This window comes from Callithrix jacchus, chromosome 1, assembly GCF_049354715.1.
Source record: "Callithrix jacchus isolate 240 chromosome 1, calJac240_pri, whole genome shotgun sequence".
NCBI lineage: Eukaryota > Metazoa > Chordata > Mammalia > Primates > Cebidae > Callithrix > Callithrix jacchus.
In genome coordinates, this window is record NC_133502.1 from 208,036,228 (window position 1) to 208,061,114 (window position 24,887).

At 56.4% G+C, this 24,887-nt stretch overlaps 1 protein-coding gene across 1 annotated transcript; it reads right to left on the bottom strand.

The window, feature by feature from the left end:
- Positions 1 to 158: 158 nt before the first annotated feature.
- Positions 159 to 23,934, bottom strand: IL2RB (interleukin 2 receptor subunit beta). Its single transcript, XM_035271829.3, has 10 exons — positions 23,843 to 23,934; positions 17,991 to 18,111; positions 17,439 to 17,553; positions 16,371 to 16,449; positions 12,942 to 13,047; positions 11,461 to 11,609; positions 9,997 to 10,162; positions 8,049 to 8,163; positions 6,060 to 6,144; positions 159 to 3,077 (listed from the first exon to the last, which is right to left on the bottom strand). Exons 2-10 carry the CDS (start codon positions 18,076 to 18,078, stop codon positions 2,325 to 2,327), a joined length of 1,656 nt encoding a protein of 551 aa, XP_035127720.1. The 5' UTR covers positions 18,079 to 18,111; positions 23,843 to 23,934; the 3' UTR covers positions 159 to 2,324.
- Between the last annotated feature and the right edge of the window lie 953 nt (positions 23,935 to 24,887).

Consider the following 24,887-nt stretch of genomic DNA (forward strand, 5'->3'; position numbering starts at 1 on the left):
CCAGGCATAGACCTGTGGGATATGGCCACGAGATGATGCCTAAACACAGAATAGGACACACCTGACTCCTATTAGTGACAAAGCTATTCCCTTCACCATCCTCCTTTCTCTCGAGGAAGTTTACATTTGGCCCCAGGATTCCTTCAACAGCATTGAACTTACTTCGTACAGTTACCTTTTATTTATAGTGAAAATCGTTTTCTTTTCATTTACAGAGTAATATATTTTTCTTTAAATAAATGTATTTTAACAAAAAATGAACTGACTTCAAGAAAAAATATTAAGAAAATAATCACAAAGATAGTACACACAGATCATTAAAAAATACAGACGTATAGATACTAAGATCACAAATGGCATACACTTAAAAAATGTAACCCTCCCAAGACGTGGGAGCCTCCCAGAGCAGGCAAATACAATTTCCATTTGGCGGATAAGGAAACTGACTGGCAGAGAGGTTCAGTAGGTTGCCCTAGGACACACAGCAAAGGTGTGGAGCTCCCTGTGGTCTGGAACATGCAGGACCCTATGGCAGGAGGTGAGACCGTCCTGTGATTAAGCTCTTTCCAAGGCACAGACCCAAGACTCAGACAACCTCAAGAAAGGGGAATTTATTTTATATATAAAGGCAACAGGAATCCCGACCAAATGGTCAGCAGCCCTCTCGGCAGTAGGTATTTTTGTATTGGGAGCCCAAGGTCCTCTGCTTAGTGGCTCAATTCTTGTCTACCTTCTCCAGGTAGCTTAGTCCACAAGCACCTGGTCCCAGGGGCCTCCCTCCCTGAGTTCAAATGCCCAAGACAGAGATAATCTGATTGGCTGGTTCAGGCCCGGCCTACCTGATTGGACAGAGCTTGGTGCCAAGCCCCCTCATAGGCTACTGCTCAGCCTATGGGGACATGTGGTCAAGTGCCCAATCAGCTGTGAGCAGGGCCTATAAGTGCAGGTGCAATGCGATCTGCCTGGGGCAGAGGGGAGGGGAGGGGAGGGGAGGGGAGGGGCACGGTCATGGGCACGGGCACGGGCACGGACACAGGCACAGGCACAAGAAGGAAGGGCTAGTTGTGTGAGAGGGGGAAGACTGTGAGGTGTGCGGATGAGCCCCTTGCAGAAGGGGGCATGCCAGACCTCATGGGCATGGGACTTTGCCTGTCTGTGTGAATGTCAGGTGCAGGGAGCCCAGACGAGGTGGTGCCAGGTAATTCACGTGTCCATCCAAGGTATACGATGGGGTGCTGGGGACTGTGTCCAGGGCAGTGAAAAGATAATGAGACCCTGCCCTGTGGAGCTGCCCTTTTGAGACCAGTGTGCCAACCCCTGCAGAAAAGACCTCTCCAGTGGAGGGGGAGTGGGAGGTCCCAGGCCTGGCAGCATCAGGGCCCAGCACTAGGAGGGGCTGCTTCCTGGGCCTCGGACCGCAGGGTTTACTCTCCAGCAGCTTCTCTTGTGGGTCTGTGAAGCCACTGTGGGAAGATGCAGCAGGTGTCTACTTTGTGGGGGGACCTGTGCCCATACTTGGGGCCTAGCATGAAGGATGCCGCAGCTAAGCACTCTGAGGTCTCAGAGATCCCAAGTAACAGGGCCTCTTTCTCCAGTCTCCCTGGTTCCCTGACAGCTTCACACTCCAGCACTGACGCTAGAAGTTTCTGGCAGATGAAGGGAGGCAGTGCTTCCCTCAGGGAATAGCAGGTGTGACAGAGGGGGTGTGCGGGAGCTCTGAGCAGCTCAGAACTGTAGGGAGGGTTGCCGAAGGGACTGTCCTCACATGATGCGGGAGGTGCAGGTGCCAGGCTGAGTGTAGGTGGCAGGCTGAGGAGCGAGGCTGATAGCAGCGGGAGCCATGCAAGATTTGTGAAAGGGGGAGAGGCATGGCCATATTTGGGTTTTGGAAAGCTCGCTCAGGCTGCCCTATGGAGGGGGAGGAGAGGAGGCTGGGGTAGAAACCCAGGGAAGAGGTCGGGCGAGGAGCTCTGGAGCGCTTCGGGGACTGATGGGGAATAGCCGCAGGGCTGGAGAGGAGCGATGCTTCAGAGACTAAACTCACTGGACTGGGTGATTGAAGAGGGAATTGAGGAGTTACCTCTCCCAGCAACACACACAGTTCCTGGCTCGGGCAGCGGGACCAGGGAACAGCAATGGAGGTTCAGAAATGGATGGGCCAAGTGTGCAGGGGGTGGGGGCCATCTGGGTAGAGGCATCCAGAGGCAACTGGACACCAAGTGTCCTCAGCAGTGGACTAGGCTTGGGCACAGAGTCCTCAACAGGCCCCTGCTCAGGCCTGGCACAGAGCAGGCAGCTGCCTGCCTCCCACCCTGGCCATCTGTCTACACCAAGTGACCTGGGTCCTGATCTTGGAGTTCTTGGAGGGACAAGTAGACATCAGTGTTCAGGGGCAGGCGACAGTTAAGGGCCCTCACCTGGCCCTGCCCAGGAGGACTGGCCCAGGGGAAACCAGCCCCCTCCCTTCGGCCAGGGTCAGGGACCTTCTCCCCCTCCTCTTGCAGCACCAGCTCAGGGGGTGGCTGAAAATCCACCAGGTCTGGGACTCCTGGGGTGGGAGGCCTCAGGGGCTGGGGGTCCCAGTCTCTGGGGACTCTCTCCTGCAGGGAAGGGAGCAGCCTCTCTTCACCGGCCCCGCTGCTCCCAAGGGCATTGTTTGGGGGGCTGGGGCCACTGAGGAGACTGGGGGAGAAGAGCAGCAGGTCATCACCAGCAGGGAAGGTGCAGTAGGCATCGTCCTCCCCTGACAGAGGCCACAGGGGGTGGGGGGACGACCCTGTGGGTGCCCCGGCCCTACCCTCATCAGGCTCTTCCTCCGCGCAGGGGTCATAAGTAAAGTAGACCTGGCAGGCCTCGATCTCCAGGGCGTCCGGGAGGCGGAAGAAGAAGTAACCCTGGTTGGTGAAGCAGCTGGTCAGCGAGCGCTTGCTGCTTAAGGGCACGGGCTCAGGCACCTTGGCCTGCTGCAGGAGCAGCTGCGTTGCCTTGTCACTCTCCAGCACTTCCAGCGGTGAGATCTCAGGCGTCAGGCCGCCAGGGCTGAAGGACGATGAGGGGAAGGGCGAGGAAAGCCACTTCTGGTGGGAGAAAGGCAGAAGTGGGTAAGTTGGGGCATCCTTCACCCTCCACCCTTTCCTCTGGACTCTCAACAGCTCCTGACTCCTCCTCGTCCTCCTGAAGCAGTTGGCCCAGGGCTGCCCCCTCCAGGAAGCCCTCCCTGACTGTAGCTCTGACTCCCCCAACCCACCCACGGGCTTGGGGAGCCCTCTGGGCCACCCGCCCAGGGAGACTGCCTGATCCACAGCCTAGCACAGGCCTGCCTGGCTCCCAGTCGTGTCCAGAAATATGTACTTGCTCAAGAGTGACAGTTTATTGAGCATCTGCAGTGAACCTAGCACTGTTCTAGATGCTGGGGACACAGCAAAGGAGGGCATCCCCAGACTGGCCAGTGGGCACTAGCACAAGTGTGTGAATCGATCCACCCATGCCAAAGCAGAAAGGCACTGAAAGCACTGCCTGTTCACCTTACAGATGCCCAGAGAGGGACATGCCCTGGCCCCATCACGGACCCAGGGTCCCCGCTCACACTGTGGTGGGAACATCTCTGGGGGGAGCTGATGGTTTCCTGATTCGCCTCTCCCCCAGTTCCCTGCAGCCCCCACCCCTCTGCCTTCCATACCTTCCCTACACAGAGAGAGGAAAGTGCCCATCAGAGCACTTCTCAGTTGCTCAGGAATCCAGAGAGCCCTGGCAAGGAGTGGGGAGACCCAGGTTCTAGCCCTGGCCCTGGCACTCACTGACTGTGTGACCCTGGGCACACTCCTGCACCTTTCTGGCCCTCAGTTTCCACAATAGTGAGCCACATCTCTCCTGACTTCCTTGCTGTCACCCATCAGGTCACCAGGGAGACGTCAGGTAAGCAAATGGCGATGTGAACACCTGAAATGACTACACAGCAGAGTGCGGGACAGCGGGACTTCATAAAATCAGGGCTTGAAGTTGGAAAGGGTCTGAGCACGCAGCTAAGCTAGTCCAGCCTCCGACCAGTTCAGTGGGGAATCTCTCCCACCGTGCTTTTGACACACAGGCAGCCATGGCTTATAGATGGGAATCTTGCTACCTTCAAGGCTGGGGGAAGAATTTTAAGGAGATACATTCCAACACACCAAGAGTACTGCAAGTAATGGCCGGGCGCAGTGGCTCATGCCTGTAATCCCAGCACTTGGGGAGGCCAAAGTGGGTGGATCACCTGAGGTCAGGAGTTCGAGACCGGCCTGGCCAATGGTGAAACCCCATCTCTACTAAAAGCACAAAAATTAGCTGAGTGCGGTGGTGTGCGCCTGTAATCCCAGGTACTCGGGAGGCTGAGGCAGGAGAATCGCTTGAACCTGGGAGGCAGAGGGGTTGCAGTGAGCTGAGGTCACATCATTGCACTCCAGCCTGGGCAACAGAGTGAGACTTCATATGTCAAAAAAAAAGAAAAAAAAGATGCTGCAATTAAGATATTCTCATCCTAGCAGTTTTCCAAGGAATTCCAGAAGGGGCCCTTGGTCAGCCCTGATAGAGAACTCCAAAGCCAGGGCGTGACAGCTCTGGTCCAGCGCGGCTTTCCTCCCCTCCACTCCTCTTGACCTCCCTCTGCCCCTACCTCATTGCCACCCCCCAATCTTAGGAGCCTAGAGTGGAACTAGGGTGGTACAAATCACCCCACATGTCCCCTCTTCACTCTTGAAGCTTCCTGTCTGAAGGGGCATGGGCTGGGGAAGAGGTGATGGCTGAATGTGAAATGGAGTTGAGAGTGTTACTGCTCTGTGAGCCAGTACTTTCAAAATGAACCAGGGTGGCCGAGGTGGCTCATGCCTGTAATCCCAGCACTTTGGGAGGCTGAGGCAGGTGGATCACCAGGTCAAGAGATCAAGATCATCCTGGCCAAGATGGTGAAACCCTATCTCTACTAAAAATATAAAAATTAGCTGGGTGTGGTGGTGCATGGCTGTAATCCCAGCTACTCTGGAGGCTGAGGCAGGAGAATCACTTGAACCTGGGAGGCGGAGGTTGCAGAAGCCGAGGTTGCACCACTGCACTCCAGCCTGGTGACAAAGTGAGACTCCGTCTCAAAAAAAAAGTGAGGTCGCTGTTTTGTGATTCAAAGTGACCGGAAGACTTGTTAGCATCTGAGCTAAGTTACGGAGCCTGCTCAGGAATTTTGGGCAGGGACAGGAGAAGCATAGGGCCTGTGTGCATAGACCGTAGGGTGGAGAGAGCTTGCACTGACAGGTGCTGTTCGTTCAGCAGACTGGCAACAGTAATACCAGACAGGGTCCTTTTGAACACTTACTGTGCGCCGGGCCATGTTCTCAGGGCAGGACACAGAGTAACACTGTTTGTTTTTCTCCCCATCTAACAGGTGAGGAAACTGAGGCCGAGAAAGGCCCAAAGTCATGCAACCAGAAAGTGGTGGAGCTGGGATTAGAACTGGGAGCTGGGAGACGGTCCGGCTCAGACAGAAAGTGGTGGAGCTGGGATTAGAACTGGGAGCTGGGAGACGGTCCGGCTCAGACAGAAAGTGGTGGAGCTGGGATTAGAACTGGGAGCTGGGAGACGGTCCGGCTCAGACAGAAAGTGGTGGAGCTGGGATTAGAACTGGGAGCTGGGAGACGGTCCGGCTCAGACAGAAAGTGGTGGAGCTGGGATTAGAACTGGGAGCTGGGAGACGGTCCGGCTCAGACAGAAAGTGGTGGAGCTGGGATTAGAACTGGGAGCTGGGAGACGGTCCGGCTCAGACAGAAAGTGGTGGAGCTGGGATTAGAACTGGGAGCTGGGAGACGGTCTAGCCCAGACAGAAAGTGGTGGAGCTGGGATTAGAACTGGGAGCTGGCAGACGGTCCGGCTCAGACAGAAAGTGCCAGAGCTGGAAAAAAGACCCACGCCCACCCAGGAGGCTGCTCATTTCAGTGTTTTGTCCCCTCTTGAAAAACACAAAATTAGCTACTCCCCTGCCACCCCCTCACTCCACTCACACCCCTGCCCTCCTCTGCCTCCCCACCCCGGCCTCCTACCTGGAGATCTCCTCCATGCTCTGAGCTCAGCTGGGAAAAGAACTTCGAGGGGTCTGGGGTGTGACATTTCAGGACCTTCTTCAGCCTGGACAGAGGAGAGGAGGGAAGGAGGGTGAGAATGGGAAGGGCCATGGCATCCTGCTGTCAGCGCCACAGCTCTGGATGCAGGGCACGAAGCCACGCCACATTTACTTCTGTATGGATTCTGCCCATACCGGCTGAGTGCTCACTGTGGGAGGACATTGTGTTAGGCACTGAGGAGGCAAGAATGGCCAGCAAAGGAGGTCCCTGCTCTCAAGGAGCCGACATTCTGATGGGGAGACAGATACAAAGCATGTGTGCAACATGCTTTCTGTGGAGACAGAGACGGAGAGGCGGGGGTCTGTGGAGGCAAACACACATGCCAGAGAGAGGGTCAGGGAGGGAGATGGCCAGAAACAGTGGAGTGAACCAGAAGGAAGGAGAGAAGAGAGAAGCTTCCTTGTCAGGGCTGCCATGGATGATGGTTCAGGTTGTGCACTGCCCAAGGGCATGAGGCTTGGGCAGGGAGGAGAGGTGGTGGTGAGTGAGGCTGAATTCTAGCCCATGTTCTGCTTGCCAGGCTGAGTGCCTGGAAGAAAGAGGCACCATTTTTTAGTTGCACAAAGGTTCCACATGGCTGGTGGAGGCCCTCAAGGGCCAGGGTGCACTTCGGTGCAGTGGGCAGCCTCTGAAGAGCATTAAACAGGAGAATGACATGGTCAAGAAAGGACTGAAGGGACACAAGAACGACAAGGAGGAGGGCAGCCTGGAGGCCACTGAACCCATGCCTGGGAGAGGACCTCTCACCCTGCAGGGCCATCATTTCCCTTGAAAGCCAGCAGGGAGCTGGGGGAGGGGACGGGTGGGTGGAGGAATGCCTGTCTTCCTGGGAGGAAAGGGGAAACAGGCTCTGAACACCGCTAATAACCACGATCCAGGACGGGGGTCAGGAGAGCAGCACTCCATCAAAAAGAAAAAAAACGTCAGGGACTTGAGTATCCACCAGCTTTGGTATCTGCGGCAGGGCGGGGAGTGGGGTCCTGGAACCACTTCTCCATGGACCCTGAGGGATGGCAACACATCGGCACCCTCCTCTGCCATCCTGACCCTGGTGTGTCGTTACACACCTGCGTGATTGTCTGTCTTCCCCTCTGGGCTGTGAGCTGCACGGAGCTGGGGCACACACCTATGGCCTGCCACCGTTCCCAGCACGCTTAGCTGTACCTGGCATGCAGCTGGTACTCAGTGCATATGGGAACAAGTCAATGACAGTCAGACCGAGAGGGACCAGCAGGGACCCAGACACAGACACGGCCGACATGTGCACACAGGCATCCCCAGTCCTGAGAGCAGTGCTCTGAACAGGACCCCAGGGCACTCCCTGGAGGGCTGCACTTCCCACCTTCCCCTCAGGCTGGTTCCACAGGTTTCCTCTGTGAAGACCGGACACAGGGAAAGGCCAGGTTTTGGACAGGGAGGACTCTCTGAAAGGAAGAGGAAGCAGTTTATCAGAGCAGGGGCCTCAGTCTAGAATCTGACCCGGCAAGGTGGTGTGTGTGTGTATGTGTGTGTGCATTTGTGTTTGTGTGTGTGCATGTGCATGTGTGCACATGTGTGCATGTATGTGTTGGGGTAGGAGTATGTACATGTGTGTGCACGCGTGCACGTGTGTGCATGTGACTGTGTGTGTGTGCACGTGTGCATGTTCGGGTGGGAGTGTGCATGTGTACGTGTGTGCACATGTGTGCATGTTGGAGTGGGAGTGTATATGTATACGTGTGTGCATGTGCGTGTGTGTTCATGGGTGTGTGCATGCATTGTGCTTGTGTGTGAATTTGTGTGCATATGTGTGCGTGTGTGTGCCTGTGAGTGTGCTTGCATGTACATGTGCATGTGTGTGCATGTGTGTGTACATGTGTGCACATGTTGGGGTGGGAGCACAAAGGAAGGGGAGGAGAACCTTCTTACCATGGTCCAGTGTTCCTGCAGTTGACCAGAAAGTAGACCAAGATGACGAAGCCACAGGCCCCACTGAGGCCCACAAGAAGGTGTCCGGGCCACGGGAGGGTGTCCTTCCCAGGGGCTACCCATCAGTGGGAGAAACAGCAAGGAGAGGGGTTAGAGAAGCACCCCCACTCACCCTGGGTCACTCCAACACCCTGGTCCAGGGCCCTGCCAGGCAGGCCTGTGTCTGGGGAGCTGGGGACAGACAGGGTCTGTCCTCTCTGGGAAGCCAGATTTGATGCTAAAAAGAAATGACACGGTGGCCTTCCAAAAGCTCCCTTAGCTCCAGATGGATCCCATGGGCGCACCTGCAAGCCCACTGCCCCCACAGTAGCCTGGGCTCCACCTGGCTGCACCCCTCCCTCCACCTTCCTCCAAGCACCACTTAGAGGACCCCAGGTCTTGCTTGCACTTGAACTCAAAATGTGATGCGATGAGGGACAGGTGCCCAGCAAACCTGCTGAGGTCCAGGCTCCCGGGGCATCACACACCTTCCTCACAGCAGGCCTGCCTCGCTGTCACCATACCCATTTCACAGATGAGGCTGAGAGGTGAAAGCAGCCACCCCCAGCCCCAGCAGAAACCGGGCATTTGACATTTCAGGGTGGAGAGAAGTGAAAAGAGACTTTCTACCCCTCCCTAACTCACAGGGCCCATGGCAAGCCTGGTACCCTCACTGAATCCCATTCCTGTCTGAAAACCGGGCCCCCTGAAGAGTCACAGCAAGTGAGGGTTGGAGCTGACCACTATACCCTCACCCCAGGCAGGGAGAGAACGGAGCAGCTTCTCTCCCAGCCACCCCCAGGGCCATCCCCAGCCACCCCTCCTGTGGGTAAACCCCCATATAGGCACCGAGGAATGAGAGCTGAGCAGAACCCTGGCACAGTTAGGGCCTGAGGAATATCTCACTTTATAGTGTTACTACTCAGCTATTTCCTTTTATGTAATCCTTTACATAATCATATATTAGTTTATAGAAATATCTGATCCTCTATATAGAATCATATAATAGTTGATAGTATGAGTGCCTAAAGAATATCTCCCTATATATATATACCTATAATTATATCTTAGTTCATAATCGGAGGAATGCCTAGAGTGGACACAGTACAGAGCATGAATTAAGGGATAAGCGGCTTATAATCGGAGGAATGCCTGGAGCAGACACAGTGCAGAGCATGATATAAGGGAAAAACAGTTATACCAGGACAAGAATCCATGGCCCAGGCGGCAGCGTTCAGTATCGCAAAGATACCCGCTGTATGGCAGGCTTGGGGCGAGAGCCACTCCTCCTGATAAAGGAGTTGTAGGACCTTGCCCCAGTTCTTGTGGAAGACTGCCCTCAGACCGGCAATCCACCTTGGTGACTGTGAACTTTATCAGCTCTTGCTACTGTGCTGCTTGAAAAGCATCTTCCCATAGAACCCACTGGAAGCTGCCAGAAGGTGGCAGTAACCCTGACAGCTCTGTCACTGCCATGTGACTTAAAGCATCTTCCTATAAATCTTCTTAGAAGTAGTTTGCCCATAGATAGAAGTATTGCACACTGCACCCACCCTCTTTACTGCGCACGGCCCACCTTCAAGCCTCGGTGACCTAATGGGGGTGGACCCCATGTTTTATTGCTCACGACCCTATCACTATCCTTAAAGATGATTTCACTCACTGCCCTGCCCCCTAACCTATACACAATAAATACTCATGCTTCTGGACCTTCGGGGCCTCGCCTGACTCCACTCGTAGGTGGCGTGGCCCCGAGCCCAGCTGCGTTTTCCTTGTACTTCTGCCCTGTCTCTTTATTTCTCGGATCCTGCGCCTCAGCACAGCATAAGGCTCACCCCATGACCCTGTGGGGCCATCAGCCCTACACCTCCTGCCTGAGCCCCCTCCCACCCTTGCTGCCTGCCAGTACCTGCAGGCCTCGTCCTGAAGGTCAGGGGCTGGCTCCAGGGACTCCAGGTCGTGTGCTTGCCTCGTAGAGGCCTGACCCGCACCTGAAGCTCATAGTGGGTGTCTGGGGTGAGCATCTCCAGGAAGATCCATTCCTGCTGTTGCTTGAGGGTCAGCAGGGTGGCCTCCTGGGGCAGAGATAGAACTGTCAGAGCCTACCTCACCTCCATGGCAAGGCCAGGAGGCTGAGCACCGCAGCACCCCCCTCACCCCCTGCCAGCTGCACCCCACTCCCTTCCCACCCAAAGCCCCCTCACTACCCCACTACCCAGTTGCTGGAGCTTCAAACCCCAGGTTCATCCCCTAAAGCCTAAGCCATCAAGCTGATCAGCTGGTGCCACCCCCAGAGCCCGGTTCCGCCCCCTGGGCCCCATTCTGCCCCCAGAACCTGGTTCTGCCCCCAGGGCCCGGTTCCGCCTCGAGCCTGGTTCCACCCTCAGAACCCAGTTCCACCCCGAGAGCCATTCTAGAACCATCCGCTTCGCTTCTCTTCCCCCTGTACCCACCCAGACCTGAGCTGCCTCCCTCTCCCACGCCTACAGCTGCCCTCTGATTCCCACCCATGCCCCGTTGCAGTCTATTCTCCAGAGGACCAGAAAGCAGGGCATCTCCACATAGCCCTCCCACCCTGGGTGGCTCATTTTGCCTCCTCCTGCTCCCCAGACACATGGCGCCATCCTGCCTTTGCATGGCAGGTCCTTCTGTTTGCAAAACTCTTCCTAGATCTTTGCAGGTCAGCTCTTCTGGATCCCCAGGTGTCAGCGAGGCCTTCCCTGGTCGCCTGAGTCTAAAATAGCCTGTGCCCGTCATTCTCAAACACTTCGCCCCGTTTGGTTTTCCTGATAGAACTTGTCACTACCCCATGCAGTCACTATCCCAGAGCCTGTTGATGCGTCTGCTGACTGCCTGCCTGCCCCGCCCCAGCATGAGATTCCTGAGAGTGGAATTTTGCTGAGTTCACCCTCCGCTCTCTCCCCATCATCCAGCACATAGTAGGTGCTCAGCAAATATTTGTTGAGTGAGTAATTGAGTGAATAAAGATGTGAGTATAAGGTGAATGAATGACCAATAGACCTGCGGGGATGTGGAGCAGATGGGCTTGGATGCATGGAGGGTGGTTCCCTGGCCTCTGAAAGCCCACGGGGCTGGGCAGCTGCCTGCCTCCTGGCTGTCTCAATCTTTCCCTGGTGTCAGCCTGGAACTTGCTGCCAGCTGGATCCCCAGGGTTAAGGGGGCTAGATAAGGAGGACATGGAAGGAGGGGAGGCTGCCCCAGGCAGGGCAGAAAGAGCACAGGACTGGACTCAGTCACTCACCATCCATCCACCTGGGGCTGACGGGATCTCATCAAAATGACAAAGGGACAGGACATGGACCAGGACAGGAAGGAGGAATCAGAGCAACTGGGGACTGGGCCACATTCTCACCTCCCAGGTGCGGCCTGGGGACAGCATCCGGGCCTCCGACTCCAGTTTTCTTTCGAAGTAGTGGGAGACTTGGGAGATTTCCCAGCTTATGTTGCATTTGTGGGTCCCCATGTAGACGACTTGGAGGGAGATAGGGGCCATCAGGCGAACTGGAGACAGGAGTGGGGAAGGAAGAGCAGCCAGGCATGACCTCCACCTCAAGCCTGGCACCTGACACTCCCCCCTCCTGGCATGTCCTACCACCCCCATGCCCAGAGCCCTGGGGCCCGCTCCCTCCCTGCCTCCAGGATCCTCTCAATGATCCTCTTCAGAGAAGCCCTCCCTGAGCACCCCCCACTCGGCATCCCCCTTGCCTGCCGAATCTTTATTCCCAGGGCTCATTTATCTCCACACTGCCCTAAGAAATAGATGGTTTGGTTTCTTTGTTCACTTTCTGTCTCCCCCAGCAGACTGTGAGCTCCTTGAGGGCAGGGACTTGGTTGTCTGCTGTGTCCTTGACGCCTGGAATATTACCTGGTATTTCATTCAGTATCTGCTGAATGAATGGCTCACGGCAGCTTTTCTCTGCACTTAGAATTGACCTGAGAGCTTTACATGGATCATCTCACTTATTTGAAGTGTGATGATTATAACACCGTGTGATTCTGAAGTTAAGTGAGTCTCGGTTCTACACTTCTAAGCAGATGTTGAGTGCTGACTGCATGGTAAGCAGTTTCTGTGTCTTGTTTCAAAAATGCCTTACAAGCCTGTGGGGTCGGTGACTCCGATTCTCCCCAAAACTCAGGCTCAGACAGGTCCGACGGTCTGCCAGTCAGATCGCATCCAGTTCAGGCCTGACTCTCTTTCTACCCCACTGCTTCCCTGGATATGGCCCCCCGAGACCAGCAGGCAGGCACTCGGGCATTCAACAAACCTTCCCAAAGTGCTTTCCTGATGAGACCTAGTGCTGGGTGCCTGGCAAGGAGACACAGGGGTGGCAGAGACTCTGCCCTCAGGGTGCCCACAGCCCAGTGAAAGAGACCTACAATCAAGGCAGTGACAACCCAGGACAGACAGTCCCTGAAAGAGCTAGGGAAGTCTAGGAAGGCCTCCTGGAGGAAGTGGCTCTCGACTAAGCCTTGAAGCATGAGTGGGAATTTTCCAGGTGTAAAGTGCCTTCCAGGCAGTGGAACTGGCATGTACAAGGGCTCAGAGGCATGGGTAGGCAAGGTGGATGTGGAGAGCAGGCCTTCGGTTGAAGCAGAAATATAGGCCTCAAGAGGAGGAATGCTAGGGAGGAGGCCCAGGGCTGGATCCTGAGTGGCCTTGAATGCCAGAGTAAGGAGCCAGGACTTCATCCCGAGAACAGCAGGCCACGTGAGGTGGACAGATGTAGGTGTGGAAGCTGCGGGGGAGAGGCTGGAGCAGGGAGGATCCCAGAGGAGGTAGAGGGAAGGAGGTGCTCAGCCCTGCCCCAGCCCCAGCCTGGCTTCCTCACTCACAGTTCTCAAAGGGTTCGAAGTCCTGAGTGGTCATCATCCTCCACCGCACCCCTTCACGGCACATCACCCTCAGGTTGACAGTGTCCGCTGAGGTCAGTTTCTGAGACTGCAGGAGAAGGAGAGCAGGAGTGAAGCTTCTGGCAGCTGGGGGTGGGGGAGGGGGGAGGCCACCAGGATGACCAGGGGAGAATGGGAGCTTCTCCACACACCCCACCACCCAAAGCAGAGTCAGCAAACGTTTTCTATAAAAGGCCATATGTAGCGACTATTTACTAGTCGCTCTACAGGCCACGTGGTCTCTGTCATGAAGACTCAACTTCATCACTGTAGTGTGAAGCAGACACAGACAACATCTAAATGAATAGCAGGGCCATGTTCCCGTAAAACTTTATTTACGAACACAGGCAGTGGGTTGGATGTAGCCCATGGGTCAAGGTAGTTTACCAAAGCCTGATCTAAAATGATCAGGTTAGGTCTTGAGCTACCTTGAGAGGTACCTTGAACTACCTTGAGAGGGAGTGAGCTCCCTGTCACAGGAGGCGTGCAAGCTGATAAGCCCCTACAAAGGTACAGGTCTGGAATTGTACCCGTTTAACATTTTTGAGTGTGAAAGGCCCTCTCCTGCCCCACCTCTCCCCATCCCTACGCTTTGAATTTCCTGCAAGAAAACGGCCAGGTATTGAGCATCTCCTGTGAGCAGGCGCTGCTCAGACGCCCCAGCCCCTCAATGCACACAGCATCCATCCCATGGGGTGGGTGGGAAGCCTGAGGCTTGGGCTGGTCAAGGGACATGCCTGAGGTCATGCAGCTGGACAGCAGGGGAGCCCAGGTTTAAACGCAGGCCCTCTGGTCCTCCTGCAGCATGACTGCGTCTCCGAGTCCTGGACCGCCATGCCTGACAGAGGGCTGCCGAGTGAATGGCTTAGGGGAGGTCTAGTGCAGGATCCACTGAGCATGCAGGCCTGGTGTGCCTCCAGGATCAGATCGGGTACCAGAAGCAGGGAAGAGGCCAGGCAGTGGGAGCTGCTGCCCCCATAGATCCTGTGAGCCAGCGGAGGCAGGGGGGAATCTTCCCAGAGCCTGAGAGTGCAGGGACGCCTAGGTCCATAGCCACATCTGGACCAGAGGCCTGGATCTGAGAAGCATTAGTGCAGACCTGTTAGGATTTGAGGTCCAGGATGCCGATTTCAGGGCCAAGACCTTGGGCACAGTCCCTCTGACCTGCGTAAGACCCACGATGAGCAAACCTGGACCCTGGTCATTAGAATTCCCCAAGCTGGCCAGTTCCTCTCCACCCCATAGATCCTGTCCTAGCCTTCTCATAGCTGCTCTGGGGGCTAGATTTTCCCACATAATACAGTCTCATCATTATTATTCCTATTATCATTGTTGTAAAAATGTTGCCATCATACATTCTCCTGAGCGCCAGGGGCCCTTCAGAGCACTTTACATATATTATCTCATTTAATTCTCTCAGCACCCTTGGGCACAGGCACTGCTACTATTTCCACCCTATAGCTGAGAAGACTGAAGCACAGAGAGGCTTAGGGGCTTGCCTGAGATCACACAGCTAGAAATAGCGGAGCCAGGATCAGAAACCAGGCCACCTACAGGGCTCCCTGCCGGGACACAGCATTGGGTTCCAGAGGCTGTGAGTTTATCAGCTCCACTGTGGGACTCCATCTCCACACTCTCCTGCCCCTCAAGAATACATATAACCTGATGGTGGTGGAAGATGTGGTCTGGGTGTCCTCGGAGCCCGCTGCTGCCCAGGAGGCTTTGACAGAAAATAATTTGATGTACACCCACACGGACATGGCCAGGTATTGAGAAAGAGGCAAGAGGCAGCTTAATGCAATGGTCAAAAGCCCGAGCTGGGAGCCCGCATGCCTGGGTTCGATCCCAGCTCCGCACTTCCTGGCTGTGTGACATTGGGCAGGGACCATACCTCTCTGAGCCTCAGTGTCTTCACTGGTAAGAAGGGGACAGTGCTGATGTTCGCCCATGGGACTGCAGGGGAAGGGCGCAGCTGCCTGTCTAGAGTGGCCGCTGCTAAAACCCTGGCTGCAGCGGGGAGGTGTAGCTGGGGCCTCCTGCTCCATGGAGCAGGTAGGACCCCTACCCTCCCGGCCACGGCTGCAGCTGCCCAAGTCTTGGCTGTGGACCCCAGCCTCCTGGTGCTCTTGGGGGCTGCAATCAGGCAGGAGCCCCCACTCTCCTGGGTGCGGCTGCAGCTGCCCAAGTCACAGCTGCAGAACAAGGCGTCCCTGCACTCTCAGGGTCCCGGGTAGAAACCCAAGCCTCCAGGTGCTCTTGCAAGCAGGGAGTAGGCAGGACACCTGCCCTCCTGGGCACAGTTGCAGCCGCCCAAGCTGCTGTGGACCCAGGAGTCCCTGCACTCTCAGGGGCTGGGAAGATCCCCCGTTTCTGCAGGCTTAGAGGTGTCTGCTCCCACTGTCTGGCCTCTTCCCTGCTTCTGGCACCCGATCCGATCCTGGAGGCACAGCCAGGGCTGCACGCTCCATGGATCCAGTGCAAGTTGAGGACAAGAGGGACTCCTGCCCCTTCCAAAGTAGCCAGGAGCTCCCCTGGTGCAGCTGCAGCCACCCAAGCCTGGATCCAGGCATCTCTGTGCTCTCGGGGTCCCCAAGAGGACCCCTGCTGCCCCCACAGGCTTAGGGGTATCTGCTCCCACTGTCTGGCCTCTCCCTGTTCCCATGCCCACTCAGAGCAAGGCCAAGCCCAGGCGCTGCCACAGCCAGGCCAGACATGCGCAAGCTCGGGGCAGCACTGACTCACTGGCCCCGGCTGCCTCGGCCCCTCTGCCCGCCAGACTTTGAGAAGCCCAGGGGGCACTGGGAACAGCTTGGCACTGGCCTGCAGGTGCCCCTGGCCCAAGCAGCCTGGGCAGAAGGGGGCGGGTCCCTGGTGAGGTCCCACCTTCAGGCCCAGGAGGTCCTGAACGACAAAGCCTTTGTTGGGCCTTGACCCAAGCAAGTAGGTACCATTATAATGCCCATTCTACAGAAGGGGAAATCGGGGCGCAGGGGCTGCCCAGTGTCACCCAGCAGGCATAAGGTGGAGTCGGACCTGGAGCATCCAGCTCCTGAGTCTGCAGCCTTCACCCCCACACTGCGCTGCACTGCAAGACTCTGGGAAGAGCAGGTGTGGTCATGATTAGTTACCGGGGGCCATCTTACTTGATAAGGAACACAAGTGTCATAGGACCCTCAAAGCACAGGGGAGACAGTGGGAGCAGAGGCAGAGTGGCGGATGCCTCACAGACGAAGGTTCCCTCAGCCCTGGGGCAGCCCTGAGCCCACACCTTGGGCTCCAGCTCCTCCCCTGCATCGGGCCCACCCTGAGACTGCAGCCTGGAGCTGAGAGGCCACCCTCTCCCTGCACTCTCTCCCTGGGTGGGCTACTCACATCCGGGGGTCCGAGGATGAGGCTGCAGGCCCGGGATGCCTGGCTCACAGGGATCAGCTCACAGGTTTGGTTCCACCGCCTTTCAAGGCAAAAGCACCTCCTTAGAAGAACGGGAAGGACCCACAGAGCTGGCCCAAGCAACCTTCTAAGATCTCTCTGCTGCCAGGATGGCTCCATGCAGCAAGACCGGGCTAGGGCCCCTGTGCCAACCTCCATGAGGGGTGCCACCTCCCACTCTGACTCCCGGTACTCCTCCCACATGGGCAACTGTCCTGCCCCTCACCCCAGCCTGGTCCCAAGGCACCTGCAGTCATCTGGAAACAAACCAGGTCAGCACAGGCTGGGGTGAGGGATCCTCCAAAGCTCCCTGAGGCTCAGGTTCTTAGTTAGGCCTTCAGAGCCCTGTGGAGTCACCATTCACCCAGAAGCCAGGACCCCAACCCGCCCTGGCCCTCCCTCCCCCTTCCCATTTTCCCTACCCCACACCCCACGGGATCTACCTGGGCCCAGCCCCCTCTCTGTAGCCTTCCTCTTCTCCCTGACCGCATCAAGCCTACCTGGGGTCAGTCCCTCACTCACCGGCTGCCTGGATGTTTACGTCACAGTGACATCTGTCCCCCAGCCCCCAGGTACCCTAGCCACTCCCAGGTTCCCTGTCCCCATGGCTGCCCACAGGGTCTCTCAAAATCTGAGACTGCCCAAAATGCTTGGGGACCCCTGTTTCTCCCCACTTCCTCTCCGCTTGCCTCTAGAGTGGAGTCCGGCCTTGGCACAGCAGGCTTGTAGCTCAGTGTCCCCAAACCTCCCTGTCTAGCTCATCCCCAGCCCCTCCACTGCAGCCTGGACTCCACCCAGGTACTAGAAGTCTAAATAGCTGACTTCCCAAATCTCTTAAATGATCCCTTGATTCCAGGCCTGGGTCCCACCTCCTGTGATTCAAACTGTCTGTGGGTCCTATTAATCCAAGATTCTGTAAATGCAGACTCCTTGGAGTCTGATGCCTAGGATCCAGACTGTGAGCTCCCACCATCCTAGGATTCTGCAGTGTGGCCAGGAGAACATACTCACCGTTTGTCTGGTCTGGCCTGGACTTGGCAGGAGGTGTCCTGCAGAGCCTCAGCTTGGCTCCAGACACAGGAGATGTTGGCTCTCGAGTTGTAGAAGCATGTGAGCTGGGAGGTGCCTGTCGGGCAGAGGAGGTGTGAGTGCTGACTGCAGTGCCCACGGCCCCCTGAGACATGCCACTGCCCCTGCACCTGGCCCCCACGTCTGCCGGAGGAGGAGGCGGGTAACTCTGACTAGTGGAGAAGGGATTCATGAGCCCACTTTAGAGGGGAGGAAATGGAGCCCCAGAGCTTGCAAGTTCCCATAGGCAAGCTAAGGCAGGGCAGGGACAGAAAGCAGCACGTGCCTGTGACTTGGAGAGGCGTGTGTGTGTGTGCATGCGCGCGTGCATGTGTGCGTTTGGGCACACGTGTCAGGGTGGGGGTCCAGGACAGAGGGTGAGGCAGGAGGCAGCCCCATTACCTCTCCCTCCTTTCCTTCTGTGAAGAGGCTTTAGCAGGGTCTTAGCCACCTCCCCTAGGGAAAGCACAGCTGTCCAGATGCCAGCGTCCTTACCGTTCATTGCTTCAGATGCCCAAGGAGTCGGCAGGGACAGGAGGAGGGTGAGGAGGGGCAGACAGCAGGACAGAGCAGGAGCAGCCATTACATCCACAGGGTGGAGCCGAGGAAGGAAGCCCTGGGGGAGAGGAGGGAGAGAGAGTCCACATAAATACACACCCCAGACCTTGCTGTCCCCAGAGGCAAACTGGGCTGCCCCCTCAGTATGCATGGTCTGCACTGTCCTGTGCCAGCTCAGTCCAGCCCTAGGGCCTTTGTACCTGCTCATCCCACTGCCCCACGCATAGCTCACAGCCTTCCTTCAAGTTTCTGCTCCATTGTCGCCTCCTCCGAGAGGTCTTCCTTGACTAGACTGCATAAAGAAGTACCCTACCCACCATACCCCCGCATTTTTATCATGGCACTATTTATTTGTTGTCTATTGACTGATTTTGTTTCCCTCTCTCTCTCTTCACAGACACACACAGAGTCACGCAAGCTCACTGAGGACAGGAATTTTTGTGTTTTGTTCATTGTGAGGTCCGCAATTCCTAGAACAGTGCCCAGCACATAGTAGGCATCTGGCAAAAAAAAATTCTTGAACAAACAAGTGATGGAATAAAAACAGAGCGAGCTAAAGTCAGCAAGCAGAGGGGCTTCTGGAGGGGCTCCGAGGCTAGCACCTGCTTCAGCCCCTCGCTCTCCCTCAAGGGAGTTGAGGCAATGGTGTGAAAGCATTGGGACATGAACTCGGAAAAGCAGATAGGAGCTCTGACCTCAAGACTGAAGAGCCCTAGAGAATAGGGGAAACTGAGGCACAGAGGGCTGCAGCTGCAGTAGCCTCTATAGAGGACCTTGTACACGCTTGTACTCCCCTACCTGCCTGGAAGCTCCCTGGAGGCAGGACCAGGTTGGTCACCCAGGTTATTCCCCAGGGAGGAAAGAGACATGAAATCTCTAAGTTTTCCAGAGTGTCTATTACACACACTGGCCCCTGGCTGGTGCTTTTTCTTTTCTTTCTCTTTCTGTTTTTTTTTATTATTATTATTATTTATTGAGACGGAGTTTCACTCGTTACCCAGGCTGGAGTGCAATCGTGCGATCTCAGCTCACCGCAACCTCCACCTCCCAGGTTCAAGCAATTCTCCTGCTTCAGCCTCCTGAGTAGGTGGGATTACAGGTGCCTGCCACCACCCTGGCTAATTTCGTACTTTTGGTTGAAACAGGGTTTCTCCATGTTGGTCAGGCTGGTCTACAAACTCCCAACCTCAGGTGATCCGTCCGCCTTGGCCTCCCAAAGTGCTGGGATTACAAGCGTGGCCGGTGCTTTTACAGGCATCAGTCCAGGTCACCTTCCCTGTTCCTATTCTCCAGGATCTGCACCCGGGAGTGCCTGCCGCCATGGCCCTTGGCACCTGGGGAACCACCTTCCCACTTCAGCCAAGATGCTGCTCTCCTGCCAAGGAGACTTATTTGAGGCCCAGTAAGAAACAGTGTCTGCCAGCGCCTCTTCCCAGGGAGCCCCTAGCCCACCATGGAAGCTCCGTTCAGCACGCAGGTGAGGCGACCCCCACTGTCACAGGGGAAACGGCCAACCAAGAAATGTGGCTGCTCCCACCCCCTGCAGGGGCTGGGGGTGTGGAGGGGAATGTGAAAGTGAGCACTGGGCCACTCCGGGAAGGTGAGGGGACTGCTGCCAGGAGAGTTGGTTGGAGTAGGCAAAGGGGCAGGCAGGAAGATGAGGAGGGGGCTTCCAGGGAAAGACGAGGGTGGCCCCAGTCAGAGGGGCGGGGTCAGAGGGGAAAGGAGCAGATGAGTCGAGAGCTGGGGAGGAGGTGCTCTCCCTTCCTCCTGCTCTCCCACCCGGAGAGCTTCCAAGGCCCCTAGGCACTGGGCTTTGTTGCCTCCTGTTCTTCCCTCTCCAGCAGCTCGCACCTCAAGCTCTCACTCCCCTTCCCTTCTCTCTGTCTCTCAATGGCCTCAGCCCTCAGCTTCCAAGGGTCTTTCTGCAGCTCAGCCCCAAGCCCCCACATCTCTCCTGATGGTCTGCAGGACCCCTCAAAGGGGTTGCTCCTGTGTCCAAAGCACAAACCCAGCTCATCCCCAGCTCTTCTCCCATCTGACGTTCAGGTCTGGGACAATTGTACCCTTCCTCTTTCAGGGAATCTTTGTCCTTATACCTAGCCAGCCAGGACACTCCATACACAGGAGGACAGTCCGATGGCCACTTGCTGTCTCTTCCTCACCCTCACCGGGCCAGCTCCGTGCTGTACTAGCCTGGGTGATGGCAACACCCCATCGGCAGGCTGTCACCTGCATTCCCTGAAGTCCAACTACCCACCTCCCTGCCCAGAAACCCGCAGTGGCCCTGTTGCAACCAAAGTGTAACTTCCCACTTTTGAGGCTTTCTGGGACCGGGACGAGATCAGCGAAATTTCCAGGCTCTGCCCTTACAGAAGCAGGAGCATATGCCTGAGCAGAAGCACACACACACACTGCACCTACCCACCTGCACAAGCCAGTGGCTCCAGGTGGCCAGGAGACTGACACTTGTCTTCCAAAGGTCCTTCCCAAGTCCATCCTTTCCCTGGGTCCCCTGCAGATCCTGCCATCCTTCAAACCCATTTCAAACAGCGCCTTGTTCCTTTCTCTAGGCTGGTAGCAGGGCAGCATTGGCCAGGGGTTGGACCAGCAGGGCACTCACTCCTGGGACTGTTGGGCACAGGGCCTGGCACACAGTTGGTGCTCAATAAATGCAGTAAAATGAATGCGTGTGGTCAGAGGCCTCAGTACTGCAAAAAAAAGCAGAGCGCTTTGGGTGGCCCTGGGTTGTATCACGGCTTATGTCGTAGCCGGCACGGAGCAGGGACCCGCGCCCTGGCCCCAAGAGCCATGGGTTCTATGTTATAGCCGGCACGGAGCAGGGACCTGCGCCCTGGCCCCGGGAGCCATAGGTTCCATCTCCCAAGGCAGATGTCACAGGAATGAGAATCAGAGGCCCACACATTGTCAGAGCTGCAAAGGCTCTCTGAGCAAGCCCAGTCCCTTGTTCTACATCTGGGGACACTGAGGTCCAGAAGTGGAACAGACTTGCTAAAGGTCACATCAGGAGCCCAGCACAGAGCCAGGATCAGAACCCACCTCCACACTGCTTGCCACCCCCTTCACCACACCAAAACTATTGGCTGACAGGTTACCATATGCCAGGCTCCACTTACATCTCTTTAAATGCTGCAGTAAGGGTCTCTGGTGGCAGTACTCTTATCTCCATTTCCCAGTGAGGAAACTGAGGCACACAGAGGTGAAGTACATTGCCTAAGGTCATGCAGTGGATAAGATGCCCTTCCGGAATCTGAGCCAGGGCAGACTGCCCAGCTCCCAGGCAGGGATCCTCCCCCCGGGAACTCCCCGGACGCGTCTTCCCACCACAACAGCTCACACGACGGTAAACACACACTGGTGACCTACTAGTACTCGTCATACGCACAGAGCACTTACTCTGTGCCAGGCCTGGGGCCAAGTGCCTCACGTATGCCCAACAGCCTCACATAAGCTGCCCAATGGCTTTATTATCCCATTACACAGATGAGGAAACTAAGACTCCAAGCCCCTAACTTGCCCAGGATCTCATACACAGGAAGAGGTGGAGCAGGGATTCCAGGCTCACTCCCTCATGCTGTCCCACCCTGCCAGACACTGGTCCCAAAGGTGAGGCTGCCACCCTCCCTGCCCTGGGAGTCAGGGCCCAGCAGGGCACAGACAGACCAGCAGGTGCATGTCCTGGCTACCATGGGCTTGCCCTAGCCTGGCCCATCACCTCCACGGGAGCATGATCTCTCCAGGGTGGAGGCTGCTCACCTCTTTCTTGGGATCCCCCAGTAGCACAGGAGGTCACAGCCCCCAGAGGGCACAGGGCTGGGACCCCAAAGAGTGCAGAGCCCAACCAGGGGACTCCCACAGCCCCTGAGAGCCCAACCAGGGGACGGACTCCCACAGCCCCTGTGCCCCTTCATTTAATCATGCCAGCCTGGCAAGGGCAAGGGCACCACCAGTGTTTTGTGTGGGGGTCCCCCTGGTTGCCTCAGGGAGGGCCCAGCCTCAGGATGACCCCATGCCCAGGACAGGACCTTCAGAGAGCCCCAGGGTGGGAGGAAGGTGGCGGGGGACAAAGGGGCACAAGGTCAAAGGAAGATTAGGGGCAAACCACAGGCCCAGCCTAGAGGCAGCCAGGCAGGCAGAGAAAGTGCCGTCCGGAGTCTGCTTCCCGCCGCCTGGGCTGCAGCGATGCACAGACAGAGCAAAGTCCAGGGGAGGACGGTGTGGGGGTGCCAGAGGGGCTCAGGGCTGAGGGGGTGCTTGGCAGTCACTGAGGCTGCACCCTCATTCTGCAAAGGGGAAGCTGAGCCTCAGGGAGGCCAAGGATCCCACTCAAGGTCACATGGTGAAAGAAGCCCAGCCTCAGGTGACAGCAAGTGGAGCACAGGGCCTCAAGTCCAGAGCTCCCTCGCCTGGGTCCTCAGGCATACCCACATGTGCCCTGTCTTTCATAACTCAAAACTTGTCACACCCACGGACGCCTATGTCCTCACCACAACCCTGCAAGGTGGGTCTCGCCCCTCCCAATTTGATCCATGCCAGAACTGAAGCTCAGAGCGGCTGACCCCAGCCATCTGATTGCCAGTGAGATGCTGATGCAAACAGGGACTGGTGCCTGCTCCATCTCTGTCCTGAGCTCTCGGGGGTAGTTCAGCATTTAGTACCCCCCAACAGCCCCATGTGGAGGCTCTAGTATTCCTCCTTTTTGCCAGATGAGAAGACTGAGGCACAGGTCAGCCTCTTACCCAGGCAAGAAGGGCGTAGAGCTGGGATTTGAACCTGGTCAGATGCAGTCTGGGGCCCCTGCTGCCATCAGGCATACGTGGTGGCTGGGGCAGGGTGGTAAAGCTCAGGAGCCTGTGGTGCATCCCACCTGACCACTGAACTCAATGGTGCGCATGTCCCCTCATCCCCTCTGGCCACCTCCACCTGCCACCCTACTGCCCCCGTACACTGTGTTTGTCTCTTGCTATTTAACTTCAGGGGCTTTCCCAACTGGGTGAGGGACCCTGGCTGTGGGGGAAGGAAGGGGACCTTGGGGATAGCTCAGCCCCTCACTCCATGCCCCCATCCCCCAAGGTGCTACAAACACAGTTAAGGGTGGGAGGCTTCGGCCCCCAGGAGAGGAGAGAGCATGAGCTCGAGGCGGCCCCAAAGATGGGGTCCCATCCCCAATGCCCGGAGATGCTACTGACCTTCCCAGTCATGCAGCCAAGGAAGGGACAAACCCAGACTCAAAACCAGGGCTCTGGAGCCATGCAGCACACTCATTTCATAGCTGGCTCTCCAAGGGGCCCTCCTCTCCCCGCGCACTCCACAAGCCTCCTGATGAGCGCTCAACACAGAGATGCCTCTCCCAGTGTATGGCCCCATTCCACAGAGGTCAGGAGGGCTCCGGCCTGCCCCACCCCACACTCGGCACCCTCTCAGGGCACCCAGGCTATCCACCCACCCCTCCTCCACCTCTCCAGGCTGGGGGCCCAGCACACAGCGTCTGGGGAAGCCCCTCATCCCATAGCAGTCCCTAGCCTCCCCTGGGTGGGTTGGGAAGGAGGGGTGACCTGGGACTGGGGACTGTTTTTTTTCTCCAGCCAGGAGCCCTGAGAACTGGCCCCACTCCCTCCCCAGGGAAATTCTAAGATAAAGTTGGGGGATGGAAGTTCAGGCAGAAACTGCTGGGTGAACTGAGTCTGAGCCGAAAGTCTTTTCTGTGACCTTCACTCCCAGCCCCCTGGCTGGTCCACAGGGGCCGGGAAGGAGGAGGGGGGCATCACCTGGCTGAGACATGGGGCGGTGGCAGCGCGCGCTCTCCAGTCCTCCCTGCTGCTGGGACCGTGGCCATCTCCCCAGGGCCCTGCTCAGCTCTGGCCCAGGAGAAGTCTGTGGCTAAAGACTAAAAGCCCAGGGCCAGCCCACTTCCTGTGAAGAGGATAGAGGGGCAAGGCCTGGGGTGGAGAGGCGGGGAGATGAGGCTTATGAGAAAGCTTGAAACTCCTCAAGCACCCCGGGGCGAGATAAAGATCTGCCTCCTACGCTGGGGGCGGCACACACACGCGCACACGCACACACACACACACACAGGCGCACATACTCACTCATTCTCAAATAGGGGCCTAGCTGCACACAGAAGCCAAGAGAACCTAGACCCTCCCTCTCTCCCCTCCTACATCACCCCCACACCAACTCCCACAGGCTACCCCACACTTCTGGCACCGCCATCTGGTGACACACATACCCACTAACATGTAGGCTTCACACAAGCCCGTCCCTCTAGGTGACCCCAGTGCCTTACCCTCCTCCCAGCCTGCAACACACCATCCTTTGGAGATTCCCTTTTCACCCTGCCTTCCAGGAAGCCCCTTACTCCATTTAGCATTGAGAGATGACTGGTTTTTTTAATTTTTGATTTCGTGGGTACGTGGTAAATGCCTGTATTCATGAGGTATACAAGCTATTTTGATACAGGAATACAATGTGTAATAATCACATCAGGGCACATGGACTATCCATCACCTCAAGCATTTATCCTTGCTTTCTGTTACAAACAATCCAATTATTTTTAAAAGTACAGTAAATTATTGTTGACTAAAGTCACCCTGTTATGCTGTAAGATACTAGATCTTATTTATTCTAACTCTATTCTTGTACAAGCATCCTCACTCACCCTCACCCCCATCACCCTTCCCATCTCCATGAATTCAACTGTTTTAATTTTTAGCTCCCAAAAATAAGTGAGCCCATGCAAAGTTTGTCTTTCTGTGCCTGGCTTGTTTCATTTAGTATAATGGCCTCCAGTTTTGAACATGTTGTTGCAAAGAC